Genomic DNA, 27,811 nt, shown 5'->3' with positions numbered 1-27,811 from the left:
ATCTAATCACTACTTCCAGTTTCCCATCTGTCAGACACAGAGTCAAAATCAGGAGGAATCATACTGCCGTGATGCATAGCACTGAGGGTTGACATGTGGCAGTCGGTCACTACTACATACTTACTAATGCCCCATGGATATATTTAGACTTGGCTAACTATAGCATCACAACTTATTTCATGCCAATGTAGATGAATGTAACAAGGTAAAAAAAAAATATTTAAAAAATAATTCTAGATGTAAAAAAATATATATCCAAGTGTAGTTCTGGGACTGTGAACAACAGTGCAAAAGTTGAATGATTTCCCTGTGAGCACACCCGTGTCAGTCCAGCTGGAAATAAAGGATAGAATAGAAAGAGTGGATAGAGAGAACCGAAAGAGGAAGAGAAAAAGTAGAAATTGTCTCCTCAGGGAAACAAGGTAGGACTACAGTATAGTCAACTGTTGCCATTTCCATTTCCCTTGGAACAAGACTTATAGGACTGAAGTAAGTTACCAAAATAGTAGCAGGAACATATACAGTGAGGGAAAAAAGTATTTGATCCCCTGCTGATTTTGTATGTTTGTCCACTGACAAAGACATGATCAGTCTATAATTTTAATGGTAGGTTTATTTGAACAGTGAGAGACAGAATAACAACAAAAAAAATCCAGAAAAACACATGTAAAAAATGTTAAGAAATTGATTTGCATTTTAAATGAGGGAAATAAGTATTTGACCCCTCTGCAAAACATGACTTAGTACTTGGTGGCAAAACCCTTGTTGGCAATCACAGAGGTCAGACGTTTCTTGTAGTTGGCCACCAGGTTTGCACACATCTCAGGAGGGATTTTGTTCCACTCCTCTTTGCAGATCTTCTCCAAGTCATTAAGGTTTTGAGGCTGACGTTTGGCAACTCGAACCTTCAGCTCCCTCCACAGATTTTCTATGGGATTAAGGTCTGGAGACTGGCTAGGCCACTCCAGGACCTTAATGTGCTTCTTCTTGAGCCACTCCTTTGTTGCCTTGGCCGTGTGTTTTGGGTCATTGTCATGCTGGAATACCCATACACGACCCATTTTCAATGCCCTGGCTGAGGGCAAATCTTACCCAAGATTTGACGGTACATGGCCCCGTCCATTGTCCCTTTGATGCGGTGAAGTTGTCCTGTCCCCTTAGCAGAAAAACACCCCCAAAGCATAATGTTTCCACCTCCATGTTTGACGGTGGGGATGGTGTTCTTGGGGTCATAGGCAGCATTCCTCCTCCTCCAAACACGGCGAGTTGAGTTGATGCCAAAGAGCTCGATTTGTCTCTCATTTGACCACAACACTTTCACCCAGTTCTCCTCTAAATCATTCAGATGTTCATTGGCAAACTTCAGACGGCCCTGTATATGTGCTTTCTTGAGCAGGGGGACCTTGCGGGCGCTGCAGGATTTCAGTCCGTCACGGCGTAGTGTGTTACCAATTGTTTTCTTGGTGACTATGGTCCCAGCTGCCTTGAGATCATTGACAAGATCCTCCCGTGTAGTTCTGGGCTGATTCCTCACCGTTCTCATGATCATTGCAACTCCACGAGGTGAGATCTTGCATGGAGCCCCAGGCCGAGGGAGATTGACAGTTCTTTTGTGTTTCTTCCATTTGCAAATAAATCGCACCACCTGTTGTCACCTTCTCACCAAGCTGCTTGGCGATGGTCTTGTAGCCCATTCCAGCCTTGTGTAGGTCTACAATCTTGTCCCTGACATCCTTGGAGAGCTCTTTGGTCTTGGCGGAGAGTTTGGAATCTGATTGATTGATTGCTTCTGTGGACAGGTGTCTTTTATACAGGTAACAAGCTGATATTAGGAGCACTCCCTTTAAGAGTGTGCTCTAATCTCAGCTCGTTACCTGTATAAAAGACACCTGGGAGCCAGAAATCTTTCTGATTGAGAGGGGGTCAAATACTTATTTCCCTCATTAAAATGCAAATCAATTTATAACATTTTTGACATGCGTTTTTCTGGATTTTTTTTTTTGTTATTCTGTCTCTCACTGTTCAAATAAACCTACCATTAAAATTATAGACTGATCATTTCTTTGTCAGTGGGCAAATGTACAAAATCAGCAGGGGATCAAATACTTTTTCCCCCTCACTGTACATGTACAGTGGGGAAAAACAGTATTTAGTCAGCCACCAATTATGCAAGTTCTCCCACTTAAAAAGATGAGAGAGGCCTGTAATTTTCATCATAGGTACACGTCAACTATGACAGACAAATTGAGGGAAAGAAATCCCTCAAATAATTGGGAGCAATTATTAGGAAATGGAAGACATACAAGACCACTGATAATCTCCCTCGATCTGGGGCTCCACGCAAGATCTCACCCTGTGGGGTCAAAATGATCACAAGAACGGTGAGCAAAAATCCCAGAACCACACGGGGGGTCCTAGTGAATGACCTGCAGAGAGCTGGGACCAAAGTAACAAAGCCTACCATCAGTAACACACTACACCGCCAGGGACTCAAATCCTGCAGTGCCAGACGTGTCCCACTGCTTAAGCCAGTACATGTCCAGGCCCATCTGAAGTTTGCTAGAGTGCATTTGGATGATCCAGAAGAGGACTGAGAGAATGTCATATGGTCAGATGAAACCAAAATATAACTTTTTGGTAAAAACTCAACTCGTCGTGTTTGGAGGACAAAGAATGCTGAGTTGCATCCAAAGAACACCATACCTAATGTGAAGCATGGGGGTGGAAACATCATGCTTTGGGGCTGTTTTTCTGCAAAGGGACCAGGACGACTAATCCGTGTAAAGGAAAGAATGAATGGGGCCATGTATCGTGAGATTTTGAGTGAAAACCTCATTCCATCAGCAAGGGCATTGAAGATGAAATGTGGCTGGGTCTTTCAGCATGACAATGATCCCAAACACACCGCCCGGGCAACGAAGGAGTGGCTTCGTAAGAAGCATTTCAAGGTCCTGGAGTGGCCTAGCCAGTCTCCAGATCTCAACCCCATAGAAAATCTTTGGAGGGAGTTGAAAGTCCGTGTTGCCCAGCGACAGCCCCAAAACATCACTGCTCTAGAGGAGATCTGCATGGAGGAATGGGCCAAAATACCAGCAACAGTGTGTGAAAACCTTGTGAAGACTTACAGAAAACGTTTGACCTGTGTCATTGCCAACAAAGGGTATATAACAAAGTATTGAGAAACTTTTGTTATTGACCAAATAGTTATTTCCACCATAATTTGCAAATAAATTCATTAAAAATCCTACAATGTGATTTTCTGGATTCTTTTTTCTCATTTTGTCTATCATATTTGACGTGTACCTATGATGAAAATTACAGGCCTCTCTCATCTTTTTAAGTGGGAGAACTTGCACAATTGGTGGCTGACTAAATACTTTTTTCCCCACTGTATGTACTAGAGGAAGGAAGACGTGCGGGGAAAAGGTTGAGTGACTGTACAACTAGTTAGTTGGTCTTCTGTATAGCAGCGTCTAAATTGAGCGCACACGTGTGTGACTTTGTTCCCCATATCTCCCATGTATCCACCAACAAAATAAGAGCTACACATCCTTTTACATTCAATAGGAAATAATAGTTCTGGACGGGTTGCTATGTTTATGAATGGGAAATAGATCCAGTACATAATTTCTCTCTCACCTCAGCGTGGAAGTTAACAGCCTTGCTGTCAGAGACCTGTAGCTGTGTGGTGAGCTCTCCTACTCTGGCCATGTAGTGAGTCTTGATCAGCTGTTCTCTGGACTCCTCGTCTCCTACCTGTATACACACAGAGAGGACGACAACAACTTTACATGAAATTGCTCTTATACCGGTGTTGTAATTACACTAGTATAACTAGATTGTATTAACATGTTATTACGTAGCACTCATTCTATTCAGTGTAATTGTCCACAGTGTGATAATCTGGAGTTCATTAGTCCATCTTTTCAGGAAAAAAAAGAGACTAGCCCTGTGAAAGATGGGAAAAGGAACAAACTTTAAAGAATAGTTGGGTCAAGAAGAACGAGACAAACTTACTTCCTCGTTGGTAGGAGTTGTGGTTAACATGCCAACCTGATGAGAGAGATGGAAAACACAGAAACACAGTAACACAGTTACTCACTCCCTATGAGAATTGAGAAAGCTATAAAAATGTAACCAAGCCTGGTCCCAGATCTGTTTTTGTCGTCTTGCCAACTGCTATGGTCATTGTTGGCTATATAGCACAAATAGATCTGGGCCCAGGCTAATAAAACCCACTCCTCTCCCACTGAAATCCTATAAAACACTACAGGCCCCTAATGGTATCTGTCAAAACTGGACCTGCAAGGAATTAAATCTATAGAAGCCTGTGAATGAAGCGTTTAGCTGGTTGTTCATTACATGACAACAGTGTCGAGTTAGTGACTAGCAGGGGGTTAGCCTGGTCCCAGATCTGTTTGTGCGGTCTTGACAACCACCATAGGACAACACAAATATATCTGGGACCAGGTTAAGTGGGTGTACCCTGGGTCTGGGCAGGACAAAACAAATAGATCTGGGAAAAGGTTAAGTGGGTGTATCCTAGACCTTCTAATGAGTATGCTTTTAAAATACAGGCAGTATGAAACAAGGAAGCTGGTGCAAAGAGAGGGTGCTTCCCAATAATATCTATTTTCTCCTGAAGTGTACACTCGTTCACTACTTCCCACAAATCTAAACGCATTGAATTGGTGGAGGCATGGGCTAGAGGGAGTTTCCACCATATTCCTTATACCCATCATTTATTTTCAAATCAGTGAAGGGAAATTACCAAGTGAAAGGGCCAAAGGAGAGATAATCGGAACTTAGCCAGACACTGATAACACAACCCCTTCACTGAAGCCATACACATGTTATGGCTTCTCCCACTAGGACGTGTCTGACTCATTTTGTGGGAAAGGGGAGGGTTGCAAAGGGAGGAATGATGTCCCTAGATTTTCATCTCATATCATGCCAGTCTCAGCAGACAACTGCAAAGTAGTCTTTTTAAGCATGAGGATGAAGACCAATTCAAATCACTATTGAAGAAAAATAAGGTCGCAAACTTCCGGAAAGTTTCCCAAAGTTACCAGTTTTACTGAAATCAATTTAGAAGGATTCTTGCAACCGTAAAGAAAAACAAAAGAGTGAAGATGCATCTACCAGACTGGTGCTTAGCATAGCCTCCTTCCCTGCTCCTCTCTCCTCCACCTCTCCGTCCTCCAGGCTGGTGAGGGCTGGGCAGCCTCCTCCTCCCAGGGCAGAGGAGAGCTGTCTCTCCAGGTCCTGGATGCGCTGGCTCTCCTTCTCCAGCCTCACCCTGCCCAGCTGGGCCTCCAGCAACCAGTGCTCTTTCTCCTGCTCCAGACGAGCAATCTTCTCCTGGCTCGCAACCACCTGGGGTGATAGAGGAACAGACACAGAGGGAAATGGAGAGGTGGAGGAGAGGACACGTGAGGAAAGAAGAGGCGGAGAGGAGAGAGACCGAGGGGCGAGGAGAGTTGGTAAGAGGACTTCTATATAACACTTATCTAGTCAGTAACCAAATGAGTTACCTTGAGCATAATGAAGAGTTTCACAGAAGCATAGGGCCTGTGTCCTGAGAGGAGCATGGAAGTACAATCAATACCTGTTGTGTGAGTCCCTCTCTGCTCTCTGTAGAGCTAGTTAGAACACGGCGATTCAACAGGGCCTCTCTGTATGGAACGGACTCTGGTCTGGGCTGGATAAACAACAGACAGGACAGGACAGTCAAATACACACTGTTATACTGAACCACAACATCGTTGTTAAGGTGATGTTCCACTGTTTGCTTTAGGCTGCTTGGATTGGAGTGCCAGATGGGGCGGGATTTACACTTTTGGGACTATTCTATTGGTTCCATTTTGCTAGGCAAGCTTAATCGAACACAGCTGAATGACATTCAAATAGTATTTGAATCCAGGTCTGTGAAGGTGACATGACCAGCGAAGCGAGGGAAAGCTACTGACCTTTCTGATGGCATGCATGTAGTCGGAGGCCTTCTTCTTGTTACCCAGCATGCTCTCTGCCTGCAGGGGGTTGAGGGCCCCGGCCCCCCCTCTCGGACTGTAGCCTGTCGAAGACGTGAAGAAATCCAGGTTGTTGCTGAAGAACGTCGCAATCTGTTGAAAAATGTACAGAATCAATATTATGGTAAGACTTTACATCATCCAGGTATAGGCACTAATTCTTTATAATTTGTTGTAAGCATGTTTAAGCCTTTATAATGTCTTCTTATAAACAGTATTGGTGAGCCATATACATGGTCTTCTAGGCCTATACAGTGCATTCGGAAAGTATTCAGACCTCTTCCCTTTTTCCACATTGTCACATTACACACAAACATTTTATTCCCCTCATCAATCTACACACAATACCCCATAATGACAAAGCAAAAACAGATGTAGAAAATGTTGCAAATGTCTTACAAATAAAAAACTGAAATACCTTATTTACATAAGTATTCAGACCCTTTGCTATGAGACTCGAAATTGAGCTGAGGTGCATCCTGTTTCCATTGATCATCCTTGATGTTTCTACAACTTTATTGGAGTCCACCTGTGGTAAATTCAATTGATTGGACATGATTTGGAAAGGCACACACCTATCTATATAAGGTCCCACAGTTGACAGTGCATGTCAGAGCAAAAACCAAGCCATGAGGTCGAAGGAATTGTCTGTAGACCTCCGAGACAGGTTCGTCTCAAGGCACAGATCTGGGGAAGGGTTCCAAAACATTTCTGCAGCATTGAAGGTCCAAGAACACAGTGGCCTCCATCATTCTTAAATGGAAGAAGTTTGGAACCACCAAGACTCTTTCTAGAGCTGGCCACCCGGCCAAACTGAGCAATCGGGGGAGAAGGGCCTTGGTCAGGGAGGTGACCAAAAACCCAATGGTCACTGACAGCTCCAGAGTTCCTCTGTGGAGATGGGAGAAACTTCCAGAAGGACAACCATCTCTGCAGCACTCCACTAATCAGACCTTTATGGTAGAGTGGCCAGACGGCAGTCACTCCTCAGTAAAAGGGACATGACAGCCCACTTGAAGTTTGCCAAAAGGCACCTAAAGGACTCTCAGACCATGAGAAACAAGATTCTCTGGTCTAATGAAACCAAGATTGAACTCTTAGCGTCACGTCTGGAAGAAGCCTGGCACCAACCCTACGGTGAAGCATGGTGGTGGCAGTGTCATGCTGTGGGGATGTTTTTCAGTGGCAGGTACTGGGGGACTAGTCAGGATTGAGGGAACAATGAACGGAGCAAAATACAGAGAAATCCTTGATGAAAACCTGCTCCTGAGCGCTCAGGACCTCATACCTGGGCGAAGGTTCACCTTCCAACAGAACAACAACCCTAAGCACACAGCCAAGACAACACAGGAGTGGCTTCTGGACAAGTCTCTGAATGTCCTTGAGTGGCCCAGCCAGAGCCCAGACTTGAACCCGATCAAACATCTTTGGAGAGACCTGAAAATAGCTGTGCAGCGACGCTCCCCATCCAACCTGACAGAGTTTTAGAGGATCTGCAAATAAGAATGGGAGAAACTCCCGAAATACATGTGTGCCAAGCTTGTAGCATCATACCAAAGAAGACTTGATGCTGTAATCGCTGCCAAAGGTGCTTCAACAAAGTACAGAGTAAAGAGTCTGAATACTTAGGTAAATGTGATGTCAGTTTATTTAATAAATGTGCAAACATTTCTAAAAACCTGTTTTTGCTTTGTCATTATGGGGTATTGTGTGTAGATTGACGAGGGAAAAAAAACGATTTAATCAATTTTAGAATAAGGCTGTAACGTAACAAAAAGTGGAAAAAGTAAAGGGGTCTGAATACCTTCGGAATGCACTGTATGTTGTAGTCCAGACCGCCATTTGAATATCACTGTACAACAATGTCATAGAATATACGTTTTCAATCTATCAATGTTGTATACGCTTAAATATGAGGGTGAAACAGGTACACTTAAATACAAAAACTAATGTGAAAGGAGTTTATAAAATAATTTGAGTCATGATAACTTCACTATACTACACACTTCAACAACCCCATAACACCAAGTCAAACTTTCCTAAACACACTTATCCTACAGAACTACGTCACTGTTCCTTTAAGGAGGTCAGTGGGTGAAGTCAAGGATGAGTTGACAGAATACAGACACAGATTTCTAATACACACTCCCACTACTACTTTTAATTATATGAAGAGTGCCTTGGTCCTCCTTGTTTAGTTTTTTTACACTCCCATTACTGTCAACCCAGTTTCTTTCTCAATTAATGGGAGAGTTAGTTTTACATGGCCAGGTGCCCTGGATGGGTGGGGTTTGCACATTTTAGACCTATCCATTGTTCCTGAAGTGAAATCTCCCCCCACCTGGGGCACCGGGCCATTCAAAACAACTCGCCCATTCTTTCATCGTCTCCCCCCCATCCTATCTCCTTGCCTCCTTTTCAAAATACATTGGAGAAGAAGGACCATGGGGAGGGACCTTGAGAAAGACGAATTGAGCCCCGGTCTCAGATCACCTCATGGTAAACATCCTTCTTACAGAACTCTGGAACACAGACGTGGAACTCTGGAACTCTGCAACCAGCCAGCCCAGAGCATTCCATCCCTGTTCCTCCACAACAACACAAAACAGCAGTCCCATCTCTCATACCTCAAACAAACAGTCGGTCTGTGTCTGGTGCATTCATCAGCCAGGCAACAGTAGAGACTATATAACTATAATACCAAAAAAGAACAGTATCGTTATTACAGTAAAATTTCTCTACCTCCTCTACATACCATCAGTTGGTAAGGTCGTGGCTTCAATTCCCGCAGGGTTCTCATACGTATAGTACAAACGTATGCACTCACTGTACTCTGTTTCAAAGCCCCCCCATCCCTTTTATCTGGGATACACAGCTGTAGATGCTATGATATGGTGCGGATCTGTGAAAATAGCCCTTCTGCCCCAACTAAACCCTCCCTTCTTATTAGTGGTCATGTATTGTAAATGACCAATCTGCACGGTCGATGAGCAACATACCAAGGCAGTTGCTACTGCTGCTTAAACTCATATGTAAACAAAACAGCAACAAAAAATAAAAAAAATAGGGACCACAATGGAAATTAGTCTGTCATTGTGCATTCCCGGTCACGGTTTTTGGATTTTTATGTACATTACCGGTCAAAAGTTTTAGAACACACTCATTCAAGGCTTTTTCTTTATTTTTACTATTTTCTACCTTGTAGAATAATAGTGAAGACATCAAAACTATGAAATAACACATATGGAATCATGTAGTAAACAAAAGTGTTAAACAAATCAAAATATATTTTATATTTGAGATTCTTCAAATAGCCACCCTTTGCCTTGATGACAGCTTTGCACACTCTTGGCATTCTCTCAACCAGCTTCACCTGGAATGCTTTTCCAACAGTCTTGAAGGAGTTCCCACATATGCTGAGCACTTGTTGGCTGCTTTTCCTTCACTCTGCCGTCCGACTCATCCCAAACCATCTCAATTGGGTTGAGGTCGTGGGATTGTGGAGGCCAGGTCATCTGATGCAGCACTCCATCACTCTTCTTCTTGGTAAAACAGCCCTTACACAGCCTGGAGGTGTGTTGGGTCATTGTCCTGTTGAAAAACAAATGATAGTCCCACTAAGCCCAAACCAGATGGTATGGCATATTGCTGCAGAATGCTGTGGTAGCCATGCTGGTTAAGTGTGCCTTGAATTCTAAATAAATCACAGACAGTGTCACCAGCAAAGCACCCCCACACCATAACACCTCCTCCTCCATGCTTTACGGTGGGAAATACACATGCAGAGATCATCCGTTCACCCACACCACGTCTCACAAAGCCACGGCGGTTGGAACCAAAAATGTCAAATTTGGACTTCAGACCAAAGGACAAATGTCCACCAGTCTAATGTCCATTGCTCGTGTTTCTTGGCCCAAGCAAGTCTCTTCTTCTTATTGGTGTCCTTTAGTAGTTGTTTCTTTGCAGCAATTCGACCATGAAGGCATGATTCACGCAGTCTCCTCAGAACAGTTGATGTTGAGATGTGTCTGTGACTTGAACTCTGTGAAGCATTTATTTGGGCTGCAATTTCTGAGGCTGGTAACTCTAATGAACTTATCCTCTGCAGCAGAGGTAACTCTGGGTCTTCCATTCCTGTGGCGGTCCTCATGCGAGCCAGTTTCATCATAGCGCTTGATGGTTTTTGCAACTGCACTTGAAGAAACTTTCAAAGTTCTTGAAATGTTCTGCATTGACTGACCTTCATGTCTTAAAGTAATGATGGACTGTTGTTTCTCTTTGCGTATCTGAGCTGTTCTTGCCATAATATGGACTTGGTCTTTTACCAAATAGGGCTATCTTCTGTATACGCCCCCCCACCACCTTGTCACAACACAACTAACTGGCATAAACGCATAAAGAAGGAAAGAAATTACACAAATTAACTTTTAAAAAGCACACCTGTTAATTGAAATGCATTCCAGGTGACTACCTCATGAAGCTGGTTGAGAGAATGCCAAGAGTGTGCAAAGCTGTCATATCAAGGCAAAGGGTGGCTATTTGAAGAATCTCAAAATATAAAATATATTTTGATTTGTTTAACACTTTTTTGGTTACTACATGATTCCATATGTGTTATATAATAGTTTTGATGTCTTCACTATTATTCTACAATGTAGGAAATAGTAAAAATAAAGAAAAACCCTTGAATGAGTAGGTGTGTCCAAACCTTTGACTGGTACTGTACAGTGGGGAAAAAAAGTATTTAGTCAGCCTCCAATTGTGCAAGTTCTCCCACTTAAAGATGAGAGAGGCCTGTCATTTTCATCATAGGTACACGAAAGAAATTCCAGAAAATCACATTGTAGGATTTTTTATGAATTTATTTGCAAATTATGGTGGAAAATAAGTATTTGGTCACCTACAAACAAGCAAGATTTCTGGCTCTCACAGACCTGTAACTTCTTCTTTAAGAGGCTCCTCTGTCCTCCACTCGTTACCTGTATTAATGGCACCTGTTTGAACTTGTTATCAGTATAAAAAGACACCTGTCCACAACCTCAAACAGTCACACTCCAAACTCCACTATGGCCAAGACCAAAGAGCTGTCAATGGACACCAGAAACAAAATTGTAGACCTGCACCAGGCTGGGAAGACTGAATCTGCAATAGGTAAGCAGCTTGGTTTGAAGAAATCAACTGTGGGAGCAATTATTAGGAAATGGAAGACATACAAGACCACGGTGAGCAAAAATCCCAGAACCACACGGGGGGACCTAGTGAATGACCTGCAGAGAGCTGGGACCAAAGTAACAAAGCCTACCATCAGTAACACACTACGCCGCCAGGGACTCAAATCCTGCAGTGCCAGACGTGTTCCCCTGCTTAAGCCAGTACATGTCCAGGCCCGTCTGAAGTTTGCTAGAGTGCATTTGGATGATCCAGAAGAGGATTGGGAGAATGTCATATGGTCAGATAAAAACTCAACTCGTCGTGTTTGGAGGACAAAGAATGCTGAGTTGCATCCAAAGAACACCATACCTACTCTGAAGCATGGGGGTGGAAACATCATGCTTTGGGGCTGTTTTTCTGCAAAGGGACCAGGACGACTGATCCGTGTAAAGGAAAGAATGAATGGGGCCATGTATCGTGAGATTTTGAGTGAAAACCTCCTTCCATCAGCAAGGGCATTGAAGATGAAACGTGGCTGGGTCTTTCAGCATGACAATGATCCCAAACACACCGCCCGGGTAACGAAGGAGTGGCTTCGTAAGAAGCATTTCAAGGTCCTGGAGTGGCCTAGCCAGTCTCCAGATCTCAACCCCATAGAAAATCTTTGGAGGGAGTTGAAAGTCCGTGTTGCCCAGCGACAGCCCCAAAACATCTAGAGGAGATCTGTATGGAGGAATGGGCCAAAATACCAGCAACAGTGTGTGAAAACCTTGTGAAGACTTACAGAAAACGTTTGACCTGTGTCATTGCCAACAAAGGGTATATAACAACGTATTGAGAAACTTTTGATATTGACCAAATACTTATTTTCCACCATAATTTGCAAATAAATTCATTAAAAATCCTACAATGTGATTTTCTGGATTTTTTTTTCTCATTTTGTCTGTCATAGTTGACGTGTACCTATGATGAAAATTACAGGCCTCTCTCATCTTTTGGGAGAACTTGCACAATTGGTGGCTGACTAAATACTTTTTTTCCCCACTGTATGTCTTAAAAATAAAAAACAACAGTCAGACAAATAAAATCAATCAATATTTTTTCATGTTACCCAACCAATTAAACTGTGCTAATGTGAGAATGCCAACCAAAAACAACACCGGCTGTCAGTGTGCTTGTTTACTGAGGCCAGTTGTCTTGATTTAGACACAGATGGTGTGGTAATAGATGTGGCCAGGAACTGCCAGGGACCTCACGATACGATATTATCACCATACTTAGGTGCCGATATGATATGTATTGCGATTCTCACGATTCTATATGTATTACGATTGGATACTGCGATTTGATGTTCCAAACATATTGCTCATTATACGTCTGCTGCAGCGAGACAAGAGAACGCATGAGAACATTTGTTTTGATCAGTCATGGAAATAAGTGCTGAAAACATGTTGGCTCAGAATTTAAAAAGAAGATGGCGAACAAGCTATAGGATTGGAGAAAAAAACTTTTGCCGCAGGTACAGCCGACTAGTGCTAGCTAAAGCTACTTTTTTTCTTCTTCAACGAATCGATATAATATCCAAAAATAATATTGTGATATGTAACTGTATCTATTTTTTTCTCCCATCACTAATACATACCCAGTGTTCATATAGCGGTAAATGGTCCTACCTTGCCGGTGCTGCTGGTGAGAGAGCCCAGGGAAGCCAGCAGACACTCGTTAGTAGTGCGGAGCTTCTGAGTGATTGTAGACAACTCCTGTTCCAGACTGGCCTTCTGGCTGTAATGCGTAGACATCTCTGTAGAGACAGATAGAGAGGGACTTAGCTTATACATACAAAATACATCTCTACACACACACAGAGAGAGACAGGAAGGAGACCAACAGTTAAAAGGATGGTACAGGGGGCTTACACTGTTATTGGTTCCATTTTACTTGAAGCCTGCAGGTATATTGCTATATAACAGTTAAGCTTAGACATCTCTACAGAACACAGAGGAAGGACAGAGTGGCTTGAACATTAGTCTACAAAAACAGACAAAATAACTTTTTCCTAGTAAAAAAAGGTTTCACCTTTGACCGCGTCGTGAAGGCTGTGTAGACAGGCAGCCAGCTGGGTGAAGACAGCAGAGGAACTGCTCTGGGGCATGGAGTCCTGTCGAACACCTGGAAAACAATTGCACACTTGATTTTCCTCCAGTCCCACACTACTCACTAGTAAGGCCAGTAGGCTGATATACACGGAGTGTGCAAAACATTGCTCTTTCCATGACAGACTGACCAGGTGAATCCAGGTGAAAGCTATGATCCCTTATTGATGTCACTTGTTCAATCCACTTCGAATCAGTGTAGATGGGGAGGACACCAGTTAAAGAAGGATTTTTAAGGCTTGAGACATGGATTGTGTATGTGTGCCATTTAGAGTGTGAATGGGCAAAACAAAATATTTAAGTGCCTTTGAAAGGGGTATGGTAGTAGGTGCCAGGCGCACCGGTTTGAGTGTGGTAGGGTTAGAAAGTAAAAGGCAAATATATATTTTTTAAAGGATGTGTGTATGCATGTGTATATGTATATACAGTTGAAGTCGGAAGTTTACATACACTTAGGTTGGAGTCATTAAAACTTGTTTTTCAACCACTCGTGGATGGGTATTCCAGCATGACAATGACCCAAAACACACGGCCAAGGCAACAAAGAAGTGGCTCAAGAAGAAGCACATTAAGGTCCTGGAGTGGCCTAGCCAGTCTCCAGACCTTAATCCCATAGAGAATCTGTGGAGGGAGCTGAAGGTTCGAGTTGCCAAACGTCAGCCTCGAAACCTTAATGACTTGGAGAAGATCTGCAAAGAGGAGTGGGACAAAATCCCTCCTGAGATGTGTGCAAACCTGGTGGCCAACTACAAGAAACGTCTGACCTCGGTGATTGCCAAATAGGGTTTTTCCACCAAGTACTAAGTCATGTTTTGCAGAGGGGTCAAATACTTATTTCCCTCATTAAAATGCAAATAAATTTATAACATTTTTGACATGCGTTTTTCTGGATTTTTGTTGTTGTTATTCTGTCTCTCACTGTTCAAATAAACCTACCATTAAAATTAGATCATTTCTTAGTCAGTGGGCAAACGTACAAAATCTGCAAGGGATCAAATACTTTTTTCCCCTCATATATATATATATATATATATATTATATTAGTATATATATATATATATATATATATATATACACATACACACACACAGTGGGGAAAAAAAGTATTTAGTCAGCCACCAATTGTGCAAGTTCTCCTACTTAAAAAGATGAGAGAGGCCTGTAATTTTCATCATAGGTACACGTCAACTATGACAGACAAAATGAGAAAATCACATTGTAGGATTTTTTATGAATTTATTTGCAAATTATGGTGGAAAATAAGTATTTGGTCAATAACAAAAGTTTCTCAATACTTTGTTATATACCCTTTGTTGGCAATGACACAGGTCAAACGTTTTCTGTAAGTCTTCACAAGGTTTTCACACACTGTTGCTGGTATTTTGGCCCATTCCTCCATGCAGATCTCCTCTAGAGCAGTGATGTTTTGGGGCTGTCGCTGGGCAACACGGACTTTCAACTCCCTCCAAAGATTTTCTATGGGGTTGAGATCTGGAGACTGGCTAGGCCACTCCAGGACCTTGAAATGCTTCTTACGAAGTCACTCCTTCGTTGCCCGGGCGGTGTGTTTGGGATCATTGTCATGCTGAAAGACCCAGCCACGTTTCATCTTCAATGCCCTTGCTGATGGAAGGAGGTTTTCACTCAAAATCTCACGATACATGGCCCCATTCATTCTTTCCTTTACACGGATCAGTCGTCCTGGTCCCTTTGCAGAAAAACAGCCCCAAAGCATGATGTTTCCAACCCCATGCTTCAGAGTAGGTATGGTGTTCTTTGGATGCAACTCAGCATTCTTTGTCCTCCAAACACGACGAGTTGAGTTTTTTCAAAAAATTTCTATTTTGGTTTCATCTGACCATATGACATTCTCCCAATCCTCTTCTGGATCATCCAAATGCACTCTAGCAAACTTCAGACGGGCCTGGACATGTACTGGCTTAAGCAGGGGGACACGTCTGGCACTGCAGGATTTGAGTCCCTGGCGGCGTATTGTGTTGTGTTACTGATGGTAGGCTTTGTTACTTTGGTCCCAGCTCTCTGCAGGTCATTCACTAGGTCCCCCCGTGTGGTTCTGGGATTTTTGCTCACCGTTCTTGTGATCATTTTGACCCCACGGGGTGAGATCTTGCGTGGAGCCCCAGATCGAGGGAGATTATCAGTGGTCTTGTATGTCTTCCATTTCCTAATAATTGCTCCCACAGTTGATTTCTTCAAACCAAGCTGCTTACCTATTGCAGATTCAGTCTTCCCAGCCTGGTGCAAGGTCTACAATTTTGTTTCTGGTGTCCTTTGACAGCTCTTTGGTCTTGGCCATAGTGGAGTTTGGAGTGTGACTGTTTGAGGTTGTGGACAGGTGTCTTTTTATACTGATAACAAGTTCAAACAGGTGCCATTAATACAGGTAACGAGTGGAAGACAGAGGAGCCTCTTAAAGAAGAAGTTACAGGTCTGTGAGAGCCAGAAATCTTGCTTGTTTGTAGGTGACCAAATACTTATTTTCCACCATAATTTGCAAATAAATTCATTAAAAATCCTACAATGTGATTTTCTGGATTTTTTTTCCTCAATTTGTCTGTCATAGTTGACGTGTACCTATGATGAAAATTACAGGCCTCTCATCTTTTTAAGTGGGAGAACTTGCACAATTGGTGGCTGACTAAATACTTTTTTTCCCCACTGTGTGTGTGTGTGTGTGTGTGTGTGTGTGTGTGTGTGTGTGTGTGTGTGTGTGTGTGTGTGTGTGTGTGTGTGTGTGTGTATATATATATATATATATATATATATATATATATATATACACACACACACAGTGGGGAGAACAAGTATTTGATACACTGCCGATTTTGCAGGTTTTCCTACTTACAAAGCATGTAGAGGTCTGTAATTTTTATCATAGGTACACTTCAACTGTGAGAGACGGAATCTAAAACAAAAATCCAGAAAATCACATTGTATGATTTTTAAGTAATTCATTTGCATTTTATTGCATGACATAAGTATTTGATCACCTACCAACCAGTAACAATTCCGGCTCTCACAGACCTGTTAGTTTTTCTTTAAGAAGCCCTCCTGTTCTCCACTCATTACCTGTAATAACTGCACCTGTTTGAACTCGTTACCTGTATAAATGACACCTGTCCACACACTCAATCAAACAGACTCCAACCTCTCCACAATGGCCAAGACCAGAGAGCTGTGTAAGGACATCAGGGATAAAATTGTAGACCTGCACAAGGCTGGGATGGGCTACAGGACAATAGGCAAGCAGCTTGGTGAGAAGTCAACAACTGTTGGTGCAAATATTAGAAAATGGAAGAAGTTCAAGATGACGGTCAATCACCCTCGGTCTGGGGCTCCATGCAAGATCTCACCTCGTGGGGCATCAATGATCATGAGGAAGGTGAGGGATCAGCCCAGACCTACACGGCAGGACCTGGTCAATGACCTGAAGAGAGCTGGGACCACAGTCTCAAAGAAAACCATTAGTAACACACTACGCCGTCATGGATTAAAATCCTGCAGCGCACGCAAGGTCCCCCTGCTCAAGCCAGCGCATGTCCAGGCCCGTCTGAAGTTTGCCAATGACCATCTGGATGATCCAGAGGAGGAATGGGAGAAGGTCATGTGGTCTGATGAGACAAAAATAGAGCTTTTTGGTCTAAACTCCACTCGCCGTGTTTGGAGGAAGAAGAAGGATGAGTACAACCCCAAGAACACCATCCCAACCGTGAAGCATGGAGGTGGAAACATCATTCTTTGGGGATGCTTTTCTGCAAAGGGGACAGGACGACTGCACCGTATTGAGGGGAGGATGGATGGGGCCATGTATCGCGAGATCTTAATAAATAAATAAAATAATCTTGCCAACAACCTCCTTCCCTCAGTAAGAGCATTGAAGATGGGTCGTGGCTGGGTCTTCCAGCATGACAACGACCCGAAACACACAGCCAGGGCAACTAAGGAGTGGCTCCGTAAGAAGCATCTCAAGGTCCTGGAGTGGCCTAGCCAGTCTCCAGACCTGAACCCAATAGAAAATCTTTGGAGGGAGCTGAAAGTCCGTATTGCCCAGCGACAGCCCCGAAACCTGAAGGATCTGGAGAAGGTCTGTATGGAGGAGTGGGCCAAAATCCCTGCTGCAGTGTGTGCAAACCTGGTCAAGACCTACAGGAAACGTATGATCTCTGTAATTGCAAACAAAGGTTTCTGTACCAAATATTAAGTTCTGCTTTTCTGATGTATCAAATACTTATGTCATGCAATAAAATGCAAATGAATTACTTAAAAATCATACAATGTGATTTTCTGGATTTTTCTGGACTTTCAGCTCCCTCCAAAGATGTTCTATTGGGTTCAGGTCTGGAGACTGGCTAGGCCACTCCAGGACCTTGAGATGCTTCTTACGGAGCCACTCCTTAGTTGCCCTGGCTGTGTGTTTTGGGTCGTTGTCATGCTGGAAGACCCAGCCACGACCCATCTTCAATGCTCTTACTGAGGGAAGGAGGTTGTTGGCCAAGATCTCGCGATACATGGCCCCATCCATCCTCCCCTCAATACGGTGCAGTCGTCCTGTCCCCTTTGCAGAAAAGCATCCCCAAAGAATGATGTTTCCACCTCCATGCTTCACAGTTGGGATGGTGTTCTTGGGGTTGTACTCATCCTTCTTCTTCTTCCTCCAAACACGGCGAGTGGAGTTTAGACCAAAAAGCTCTATTTTTGTCTCATCAGACCACATGACCTTCTCCCATTCCTCCTCTGGATCATCCAGATGGTCATTGGCAAACTTCAGACGGGCCTGGACATGCGCTGGCTTGAGCAGGGGGACTTTGCGTGCGCTGCAGGATTTTAATCCATGACGGCGTAGTGTGTTACTAATGGTTTTCTTTGAGACTGTGGTCCCAGCTCTCTTCAGGTCATTGACCAGGTCCTGCCGTGTAGGTCTGGGCTGATCCCTCACCATGATCATTGATGCCCCACGAGGTGAGATCTTGCATGGAGCCCCAGACCGAGGGTGATTGACCGTCATCTTGAACTTCTTCCATTTTCTAATAATTGCGCCAACAGTTGTTGACTTCTCACCAAGCTGCTTGCCTATTGTCCTGTAGCACATACCAGCCTTGTGCAGGTCTACAATTTTATCCCTGATGTCCTTACGCAGCTCTCTGGTCTTGGCCATTGTGGAGAGGTTGGAGTCTGTTTGATTGAGTGTGTGGACAGGTGTCATTTATACAGGTAACGAGTTCAAACAGGTGCAGTTATTACAGGTAATGAGTGGAGAACAGGAGGGCTTCTTAAAGAAAAACTAACATGTCTGTGAGAGCCGGAATTGTTACTGGTTGGTAGGTGATCAAATACTTATGTCATGCAATAAAATGCAAATGAATTACTTAAAAATCATACAATGTGATTTTCTGGATTTTTGTTTTAGATTCCGTCTCTCACAGTTGAAGTGTACCTATGATAAAAATTACAGACCTCTATATGCTTTGTAAGTAGGAAAACCTGCAAAATCGGCAGTGTATCAAATACTTTTTCTCCCCACTGTATATATATATATTTTTTTTTTTTTACATTCGGAAAGAAATAGCACCCCTTATATGCACTGCCATTAATACCGTATACCCTGGTATGGTACTGGAATGGTATGAAGGTATGGAAATCTGGATACCACCCAACCCTAACACCCTCCATACAAAAAAAATCCCCACTTGGTCTGCTTCACGCTTTATTCTCAAGCGGACTGACTTTGGCGTGGAGTCAGCTCTCTGTGTTAACTCACTAGGTAAGGCCAGTAGGCTGATGTAGCTGTGTAGTTTGTCGAACACAGAGGTGATTCTCTTCATGTCACTCTGCAGCTCCTGGTTCTTAGAGGTGAGAGAGGAGGTACACAGCGGAGTCCCGCACTCTTCCTCCAGACTGGTGAAGAGAAGAGAGGAGGAGAGGGTGACACACACAGGCTGCGTTTCCACAGGCAGCCCAATTCTAATATTTTTTCCACTAATTTTTGACCAATTATCTGATAGGTCAAAGACCAATTAGTGGAAAAAATTGCAGAATTGGGCTGCCTGTGTAAACGCAGCCATAGACACACACACGCTCTTAGAGGTGAGGGCTGAGGTACAGAGAGCGGCCGCACTCCTCCTCCAGGTTGGGAAGGAGAATAATAATAATAATAATAATAATAATAATAATAATAATAATAATATGCCATTTAGCAGACGCTTTTATCCAAAGCGACTTACAGTCGTGCGTGCATACATTTTTGTGTATGGGTGGTCCCGGGGATCGAACCCACTACCTTGGCGTTACAAGCGCCGTGCTCTACCAGCTGAGCTACAGAGGACCACAAGAAGAAGAAGAGGGGGATACGGGGGAACGCATGTGTACAGTACACACCTAATGTAATGAGTACTGACCTTTTGAGCTGGTATGGTAGAATCTTCTGCAGAAAGTGGGTGTAGGAGGTGAAGTGATCGGCAAAGTTCTTGAGTTTCCCCACAGTCTCTAGCACTGTTACTGTGTCCTCTGTGATGCTCTGGTGTAGTTGCACTAGTCCTTCCTCCAGGGGGCGCACATAGGCTGCATTCTCATGTAGATACTGGGAGAACTGGGGAGAAGATGGCAGTTGAGAGTTCATCTTACCTACTTCAGCCAAAAGCACTTATTGTAAGTCACTATGGATAAGAGGAGGGGTGTCAAACTCATTCCACGGAGGGCCGAGTGTCTGCAGGTTTTTGGTTTTCCTTTCAATTAAGCCCTAGACAACCAGAGGCGAGTTCCTTACTAATTATAAAATCAAACTTTATTTGTCACATGCGCCGAATACAACAGGTGTAGACCTTACCGTGAAATGCTTACTTACAAGCCCTTAACCAACAATGCAGTTCAAGAAATAGAGTTAGTAAATCTTTTCTTAAATAAACTAAAGTAAAAAATAAAATAAAAAGTAACACAATAAAATAACAATACCGAGGCTATATACCGGGGGTACCGGTACCGAGTCAATGTGCGGGGGTACCGGTTAGTCGAGATAATTTGTACATGTAGGTAGGGGTAAAGTGACTGCATAAATAATAAACAGCGAGGGGGGTGTCAATGTAAATAGTCCAGGTGGCCATTTGATTAAATATTTCAGCACTCTTATGGCTTGGGGGTAGAAGCTATTAAGGAGTCTTTTGGACCTAGACTTGGCGCTCCGGTACCGCTTGCCATGCGGTAGCAGAGAGAACAGTCTATGACTTGGGTGACTGGAGTCTGACACATTTCTTTGCCTTTCTCTGACACCGCCTAGTATATTGAACTAATTAGTGACCTTAATTCATCAATCAAGTACAAGGGAGGAGCGAAAACCTACAGACACTCGGCCCTCCGTGGAATGAGTTTGACACGTGTGGATAAGAACATCTGCTAAATGACTAAAACAGGATGGCAGGGCATAGACTGTGTGTCCCTGTATTTCCTGACCTTCTGGTTGAGTGGTGAGATGGGTTCGATAGAGGAATCCAGGGGGTAGATGTGTACCCTCTGCTCTGTGTAGGAGTGGAAGTTTAACAGAGCAGCCACTAGGTCCTGGACGAAGCCTAAGGCCTGACCAGCCACGTCTCGGGCCTTCAACTGGAGGAGAGGAGCGGGAGAGAGGGAGGAGACTTGTACCAAAACTCTGGACCACATACCTACCCTGACAACGGAGGATTGAGCCCTGACTGTTGTATAAAATACAGGATCATGCTATAGGGCAGGGTTTCCCAACTAGTAGCCTGTGATTTTATTTGGCCACCCAAGTTCTGAGCAAAAACATTTTGGGACATAAAATACTAAAAACACCTGCAAATCAGCTCCAAGTGATTTTAATTTGGGAAATATGTTCCAAAGTATTCCTACACACAATAGAGAGATATGTGGTCAGAGACTGAAACTAACTTTTTGGTCCACCAGCCACTGTGGCAGGTAGATTATTTTTATTTGATTTTTTTACAAAACAATAAAATATATACAGTACCAGTCAAAAGTTTGGACACACCTACTCATTCAAGGGTTTTTATTTATTTTTACTAATTTCTACATTGTAGAATAATAGTGAAGACATCAAAACTATGAAATAACACATGGAATCATGTAGTAACCATAAAAGTGTTAAACAAATCTAAATATAGATTCTTCAAATAGCCACCCTTTGCCTTGATGACAGCTTTGCACACTTGGCATTCTCTCAACCAGCTTCATGAGGTAGTCACCTGGAATACAATTCAATTAACAGGTGTGCCTTCTTAAAAGTTAATTTGTGGAATTTCTTTCCTTCTTAATGCGTTTGAGCCAATCAGTTGTGTTGTGACAAGGTAGGGGAGGGTATACAGAAGATAGCCCTATTTGGTTAAAGACCAAGAACATATTATGGCAAGAACAGCTCAAATAAGCAAAGAGAAACGACAGTCCATCATTACTTTAAGACAGGAAGGTCAGAAAATACGGAACATTTCAAGAACTTTGAAAGTTTCTTCAAGTGCAGTCGCAAAAATCATCAAACGCTATGATGAAACTGGCTCTCATGAGGACCGCGACAGGAATGGAAGACCCAGAGTTAACTCTGCTGCAGAGGATAAGTTACCAGCCTCAGAAATTGCAGCCCAAATAAATGCTTCAGAGTTGAAGTAACAGACATCTCAACATCAACTGTTCAGAGGGGACTGTGTGAATCAGGCCTTCATGGTCGAATTGCTGCAAAGAAACCGCTACTAAAGGACACCAATAAGAAGAGACCTGCTTGGACCAAGAAACACGAGCAATGGAATTTGACCGGTGGAAATTTGTCCTTTGATCTGGAGTCCAAATTTGAGATTTTTGGTTCCAACCTCCGTGTCTTTGTGAGACGCGGGCTGGGTGAACGGATGATCTCTGCATGTGTATTTCCCACCGTAAAGCATGGAGGAGGAGGAGGTGTTATGGTGTGGGGGGTGCTTTGCTGGTGACACTGTCTGTGGTTTATTTAGAATTAAAGGCACACTTAACCAGCATGGCTACCACAGCATTCTACAGCAATACACCATCCCATCTGGTTTGGGTTTAGTGGGACTACCATTTGTTTTTCAACAAGACAATGACCCAACACACCTCCAGGCTGTGTAAGGGCTATTTTACCAAGAAGGAGAGTGATGGAGTGCTGCATCAGATGACCTGGCCTCCACAATCCCCAAACCTCAACCCAATGGAGATGGTTTGGGATGAGTCGAACCGCAGAATGAAGGAAAAGCAGCCAACAAGTGCTCAGCATATGTGGGAACTCCTTCAAGACTGTTGGAAAAGCATTCCAGGTGAAGCTGGTTGAGAGAATGCCAAGAGTGTGCAAAGCTGTCATCAAGGCAAAGGGTGGCTATTTGAACATTCTCAAATATACTTGATTTGTTTAACACTTTGTTTACTACATGATTCCATGTTTTATTTCATTGTTGTGAGGTCTTCACTATTATTCTACAATGTAAAAAATAGTAAAAATAAAGAAAAACCCTTGAATGAGTAGGTGTCCCCAAACTTTTGACTGGTAGTGTGTATATATACAGTACCAGTCAAAAGTTTGGAGACACCTACTCATTCAAGGGTTTTTCTTAATTTTTACTATTTTCTACATTGTAGAATAATAGTAAGCAAGGTTTGAAATGATTATTATTATATTTATTTTTTACATTATATCAGTTTCGGCTTCTTGCTGTCAATTTGCAAATTATTTGTAATTATGTTCTGGCCCCCTGACCATCCACTCAAGAACAAAATAGTCAGCGGCTGAATCTAGTTGATGATCCCTGCTATAGGGTTTCCTCTCACCTGGTGTCTTCTGTTGTGTGGTGGAACGTTGAGACTGTTGTAGTCACTGAATTCTGGAGTAAAGGGGAGGGAAATTAAAAGTAGAGGTTGCGAGCAATGGCTCGCGAAACTACCTTCAACTTCAAACCGCACGCAGAGACATACAAATGGTATCCATGAGTTCATCTTACTCTGGGTAAGTAAAAAAGGGTGCTTAATTGCCAAAATGTTGCACTATTTCTTTAATGCGCGGAATGATGGCATGTCATAGCTCTGTCCTTCATATAGCATGAAAACCATCTAAGAAAGGCACTTTTGTGAGTACTAAGTGAGCAGAGAGAAGAACAGGGCTCTAGTGTCATGACACATTACACAGTGCTTCAGTTTGCCTCTTACAGCATCAGCGAGATATGTTTAGTATTATACAGCATTATTTGCAAAAATACATAATTCAATATCATTAGTAGTTAGTAGTGCATACAGATACACTACCGGTCAAAAGTTTGGACACACCTACTCATTCAAGGGTTTTTCTTTATTTTTACTATTTTCTACATTGCAGAATAATAGTTAAGACATCAAAACTATGAAATAACACATATGGAATCATGTAGTAACCAAAAAAGTATTAAACAAATCAAAATATATTTTATATTTGAGATTCTTCAAATATATATATATATTTTTTTTTTGTCATTTAGCAGACGCTCTTATCCAGAGTGCATACATTCTTTTTTTATTTTTCATACTGGCCCCACGTGGGAATCGAACCCACAACCCTGGCGTTGCAAACGCCATGCTCTACCAACTGAGCTACATCCCTGCCAGCCATTCCCTCCCCTACCCTGGACGACGCTGGGCCAATTGTGCACCGCCCCATGGGTCTCCCGGTAGCGGCCGGCTACGACAGAGCCTGGATTCGAACCAGGATCTCTAGTGGCACAGCTAGCACTGCGATGCAGTGCCTTAGACCACTGCGCCACTCGGGAGGCGCAGTGCCACCCTTTGCCTTGATGACAGCTTTGCACACTCTTGGCATTCTCTCAACCAGCTTCACCTGAAATGCTTTTCCAACAGTCTTGAGTTCCCACACATATGCTGAGCACTTGTTGGCTGCTTTTCCTTCACTCTGCCGTCCGACTCATCCCAAACCATCTCAATTTGGCTGAGGTTGGTGGATTGTGGAGGCCAGGTCATCTGATGCAGCACTCCATCACTTTCCTTCTTGGTAAAATAGCCCTTACACAGCCTGGAGTAGGGTCATTGTACTGTTGAAAAACAAATGATAGTCCCACTAAGCCCAAACCAGATGGGATGGCGCGTCGCTGCAGAATGCTGTGGTAGCCATGCTGGTTAAGTGTGCCTTGAATTCTAAATAAATCACAGTGTCACCAGCAAAGCACCCCCACACCATAACACCTCCTCCCTCCATGCTTTACGGTGGGAAATACACATGCGGAGATCATCAGTTCACCCACACCGCGTCTCACAAAGACACGGCGGTTGGAACCAACAATCTCCAATTTGGACTCCAGACCAAAGGACAAATTTCCACTGGTCTAATGTCCATTGCTTGTGTTTCTTGGCCCAAGCAAGTCTCTTCTTCTTATTGGTGTCCTTTAGTAGTGGTTTCCATGCAGCAATTCGACCATGAAGGGCTGATTCACAGAGTCTCCTCTGAACAGGATGTTGAGATGTGTGTTACTTTAACTCTATGAAGCATTTATTTGGGCTGCAATTTCTGAGGCTGGTAACTCTAATGAACTTATCCTCTGCAGCAGAGGTAACTGAGTCGTTCATTTCTGTGACGGTCCTCATGAAAGCCAGTTATCATAGCGCTTGATGGTTTTTGCGACTGCACTTGAAGAAACTTTCAAAGTTATTGAAATGTTTCGTATAGACTGACCTTCATGTCTTAAAGTAATGGACTGTCATTTCTCTTTGCTTATTTGAGCTGTTCTTGCCATAATATGGACTTGGCCTTTTACCAAATAGGGCTATCTTCTGTATACCCACCCTACCTTGTCACAAAACAACTGATTGGCTCAAACGCATTAAGGAAAGAAATTCTACAAATTAACTTTTAAGGCGGCACACCTGTTAATTGAAATGCATTCCAAGTGACTACCTCATGAAGCTGGTTGAGAGAATGCCAAGAGTGTGCAAAGCTGTCATCAAGGCAAAGGGTGGCTATTTGAAGAATCTCAAATATAACATATATTTTGATTTGTTTAACACCGTTTTGGTTACTACATGATTCCATATGTGTTAGTTCATTGTTTTGATGTCTTCACTATTATTCTACAATGTAGAAAATAGTAAAAATAAAGAAAAACCCTTGAATGAGTAGGTGTTCTAAAACTTTTGACTGGTAGTGTACATATGTGGGTGTCTTGTCTGAGCAGTTCTTATTTGACAAATCCAGGTAGTCCATCACTCTTTCAGTCTGTTTTCTTTCTAATTAACACGATCCGGAAACCGTGAAATGTTGCATAGTGAACTAGTACTCACTGGTGTCGTTGAAGGGCACTTTCTCCTGGATGACACTACTGCTCTTTTTCACCTGTCTGTTGAGCTCTGACTGACACTTCCTCAACTGCTGCTGACTGGAGAGAGAGGGATGATGGAGAGAGAGAGGGATGATGAGAGAGAGAGGGTAGAGGAGTGAGGAGATAGTAAATGACCACTCAGTGACCATAATAAATACCTCCCTATCCACATATGCATTATTACAACCCTCATTATTCCTTCATGTTAACCACAAGCCATCTACCACATACATACAATCATTCTCCATCTACACTGAGTGTACAAAACATTAGGATCACCTGCTCTTTCCATGACAGACTGAGCATGTGCATCCAGGTGAAAGCTATGATCCCTTATTGATGTCAACTGTTAAATCCACTTCAAATCAGTGTAGATGAAGGGGTGAAGACAGGTTAAATAAGGATTTTTAAGCCTTGAGACAATTGAGACATGGATTGTGTATGTGTGCCATTTAGAGGATAAAATATTAAAGTGCATTTGAACGGGGTATGGTTGTAGGTGCCAGGCGCACCGGTTTGAGTGTGTCAAGAACTGCAATGCTGCTGGGTTTTTCACGCTCAACAGTTTCCCGTGTGTATAAAGAATGGTCCACCACCCAAAGGACATCCAGCCAACTTGACAACTGTGGGAAGCGTTGGAGTCAACATGGGCCAGCATCCCTGTGGAATGCTTTCGACACCTTGTAGAATCCATCCCCCGACGAATTGAGGCTGTTCTTAGGGAAAAAAGGGGAGGGGAGGGGGGTGCAACTCAATATAAGGAAAGTGTTCCTAATGTTTTTTTTACACTCAGTGTAACTCACTAGGTGACGACAGTAGGCTGATGTTAATCAAAGATTATCTACAGTGCCTTCAGAAAGTATTCACACCAATGACTTTTTCCACATTTTGTTGTGTTACAGCCTGAATTTAAAATGGATTACATTTTGATTTGTCACTGGCCTACACACAATACCCCATAATGTCAAACTAGAATTTCCAAAGTCGAAATGTTCACAAATTAATTAAAAATGAAAAGCTGAAATGTCTTGAGTCAAAAAGTATTCAACCCCTTTGTTATGGCAAGCCTAAAATACGTTCAGGAGTAAAAAATGTGCTTAACAAGTCACATACTTTGCATGGTCTCACTCTGTGCGCAATAATAGTGTTTAACATGATTTTTGAATGACTACCGCTCTTTACCCCACACATACAATTATCTGTAAGGTCCCTCAATCTGGCAGTGAATTTCAAACACAGCTTCAACCACAAAGACCAGGGAGGTTTTCCAATGCCTCACAAAGAGGTCAACATGGGCCAGCATCCCTGTGGAATGCTTTCGACACCTTGTAGAGTCCATGCCCGACGAATTGAGGCTGTTCTGAGGGCAGAAGGGGGTGCAACTCAATATTTGGAAGGTGTTCCTAATGTTTTGTACACTCAGTGTATATAGCATGTGTGTATCTAACCGGTACATGTGTAGATTAAAACAAGTTACTTACCATTCCTCTGTCCGAACTCTGCAGTCTTTAGCTTCCCTCTCCAGAGTCTGGGATTTCACCTGTAGCATCATGTATTCACAAATAGCATCATGTATTACTGTTGTATCATCAGCAATAACAAAAGCATGAGTTTTGCCTTTGTTCAGTCGCTTTCTTACTCTCTCATCCTCCTTCCTTCCCTCCCCCTCCCTCAATCTCAACTCGGACCTTGTCAGTCTTTCAATGGTGTCCATGTATTTGTTGGTGAGACGTCCACTACTCTCTCCTCCCCCTCCCTCCCTCCCTCCCTCCCTCCCGTCATCCCCCTCTCTCACCTCTAGTCTGGCCTTGTCACTCTGCAGTCTCTCGATAGTGTCCATGTATTTGGAGGCAAGTCCGTCAACTCTGGCCTGGTGTTGTTCATGGTCTATCTCCAGCTCCTCCAACCGGCCCTTCAGCTGAGCCTCCTGCTGCCTGTGCTGCTCATCAGCCTCATAGAACTTAGAGTAGAACATAGAATAGAAAATAATATAACTTCATTGTCCAACCAAGGATTCAACATTTCTTTGGGCATCACCTTACAAGAATTCTAAAAACATCATCCTCAGACACACATTCCAGAACACAAAAACAACTGGTAAAATACATGATGATGTGCACATATTCAAGCCAGT

General features: G+C 43.1%; 1 protein-coding gene across 1 annotated transcript in view; it reads right to left on the bottom strand.

Moving 5' to 3' along the window:
* LOC311100832 (protein phosphatase 1 regulatory subunit 21-like) overlaps window positions 1-27,811 on the bottom strand; it is a 38,361-nt gene that overhangs the window by 3,710 nt on the left and 6,840 nt on the right. Inside the window, exons 5-18 of the mRNA XM_084141805.1 lie at window positions 27,473-27,637; window positions 27,159-27,217; window positions 25,640-25,734; window positions 23,150-23,202; window positions 20,798-20,947; window positions 19,750-19,940; window positions 19,113-19,249; window positions 13,257-13,349; window positions 12,854-12,981; window positions 5,970-6,122; window positions 5,609-5,701; window positions 5,143-5,376; window positions 4,018-4,053; window positions 3,640-3,756 (exon numbers count right to left, since the gene is read on the bottom strand). Of these exons, the coding sequence (XP_083997931.1) occupies window positions 3,640-3,756; window positions 4,018-4,053; window positions 5,143-5,376; window positions 5,609-5,701; window positions 5,970-6,122; window positions 12,854-12,981; window positions 13,257-13,349; window positions 19,113-19,249; window positions 19,750-19,940; window positions 20,798-20,947; window positions 23,150-23,202; window positions 25,640-25,734; window positions 27,159-27,217; window positions 27,473-27,637 (1,704 nt within the window). The remainder of the gene's footprint in view (window positions 1-3,639; window positions 3,757-4,017; window positions 4,054-5,142; window positions 5,377-5,608; window positions 5,702-5,969; window positions 6,123-12,853; window positions 12,982-13,256; window positions 13,350-19,112; window positions 19,250-19,749; window positions 19,941-20,797; window positions 20,948-23,149; window positions 23,203-25,639; window positions 25,735-27,158; window positions 27,218-27,472; window positions 27,638-27,811) is intronic.

This window comes from Coregonus lavaretus (genome assembly GCF_964263955.1).
Source record: "Coregonus lavaretus genome assembly, chromosome: 25".
Taxonomy (NCBI): Eukaryota; Metazoa; Chordata; class Actinopteri; order Salmoniformes; family Salmonidae; genus Coregonus; species Coregonus lavaretus.
The sequence above is the reverse complement of the archived record's forward strand: the minus strand, read 5'-3'. Positions and strand labels throughout refer to the sequence as shown.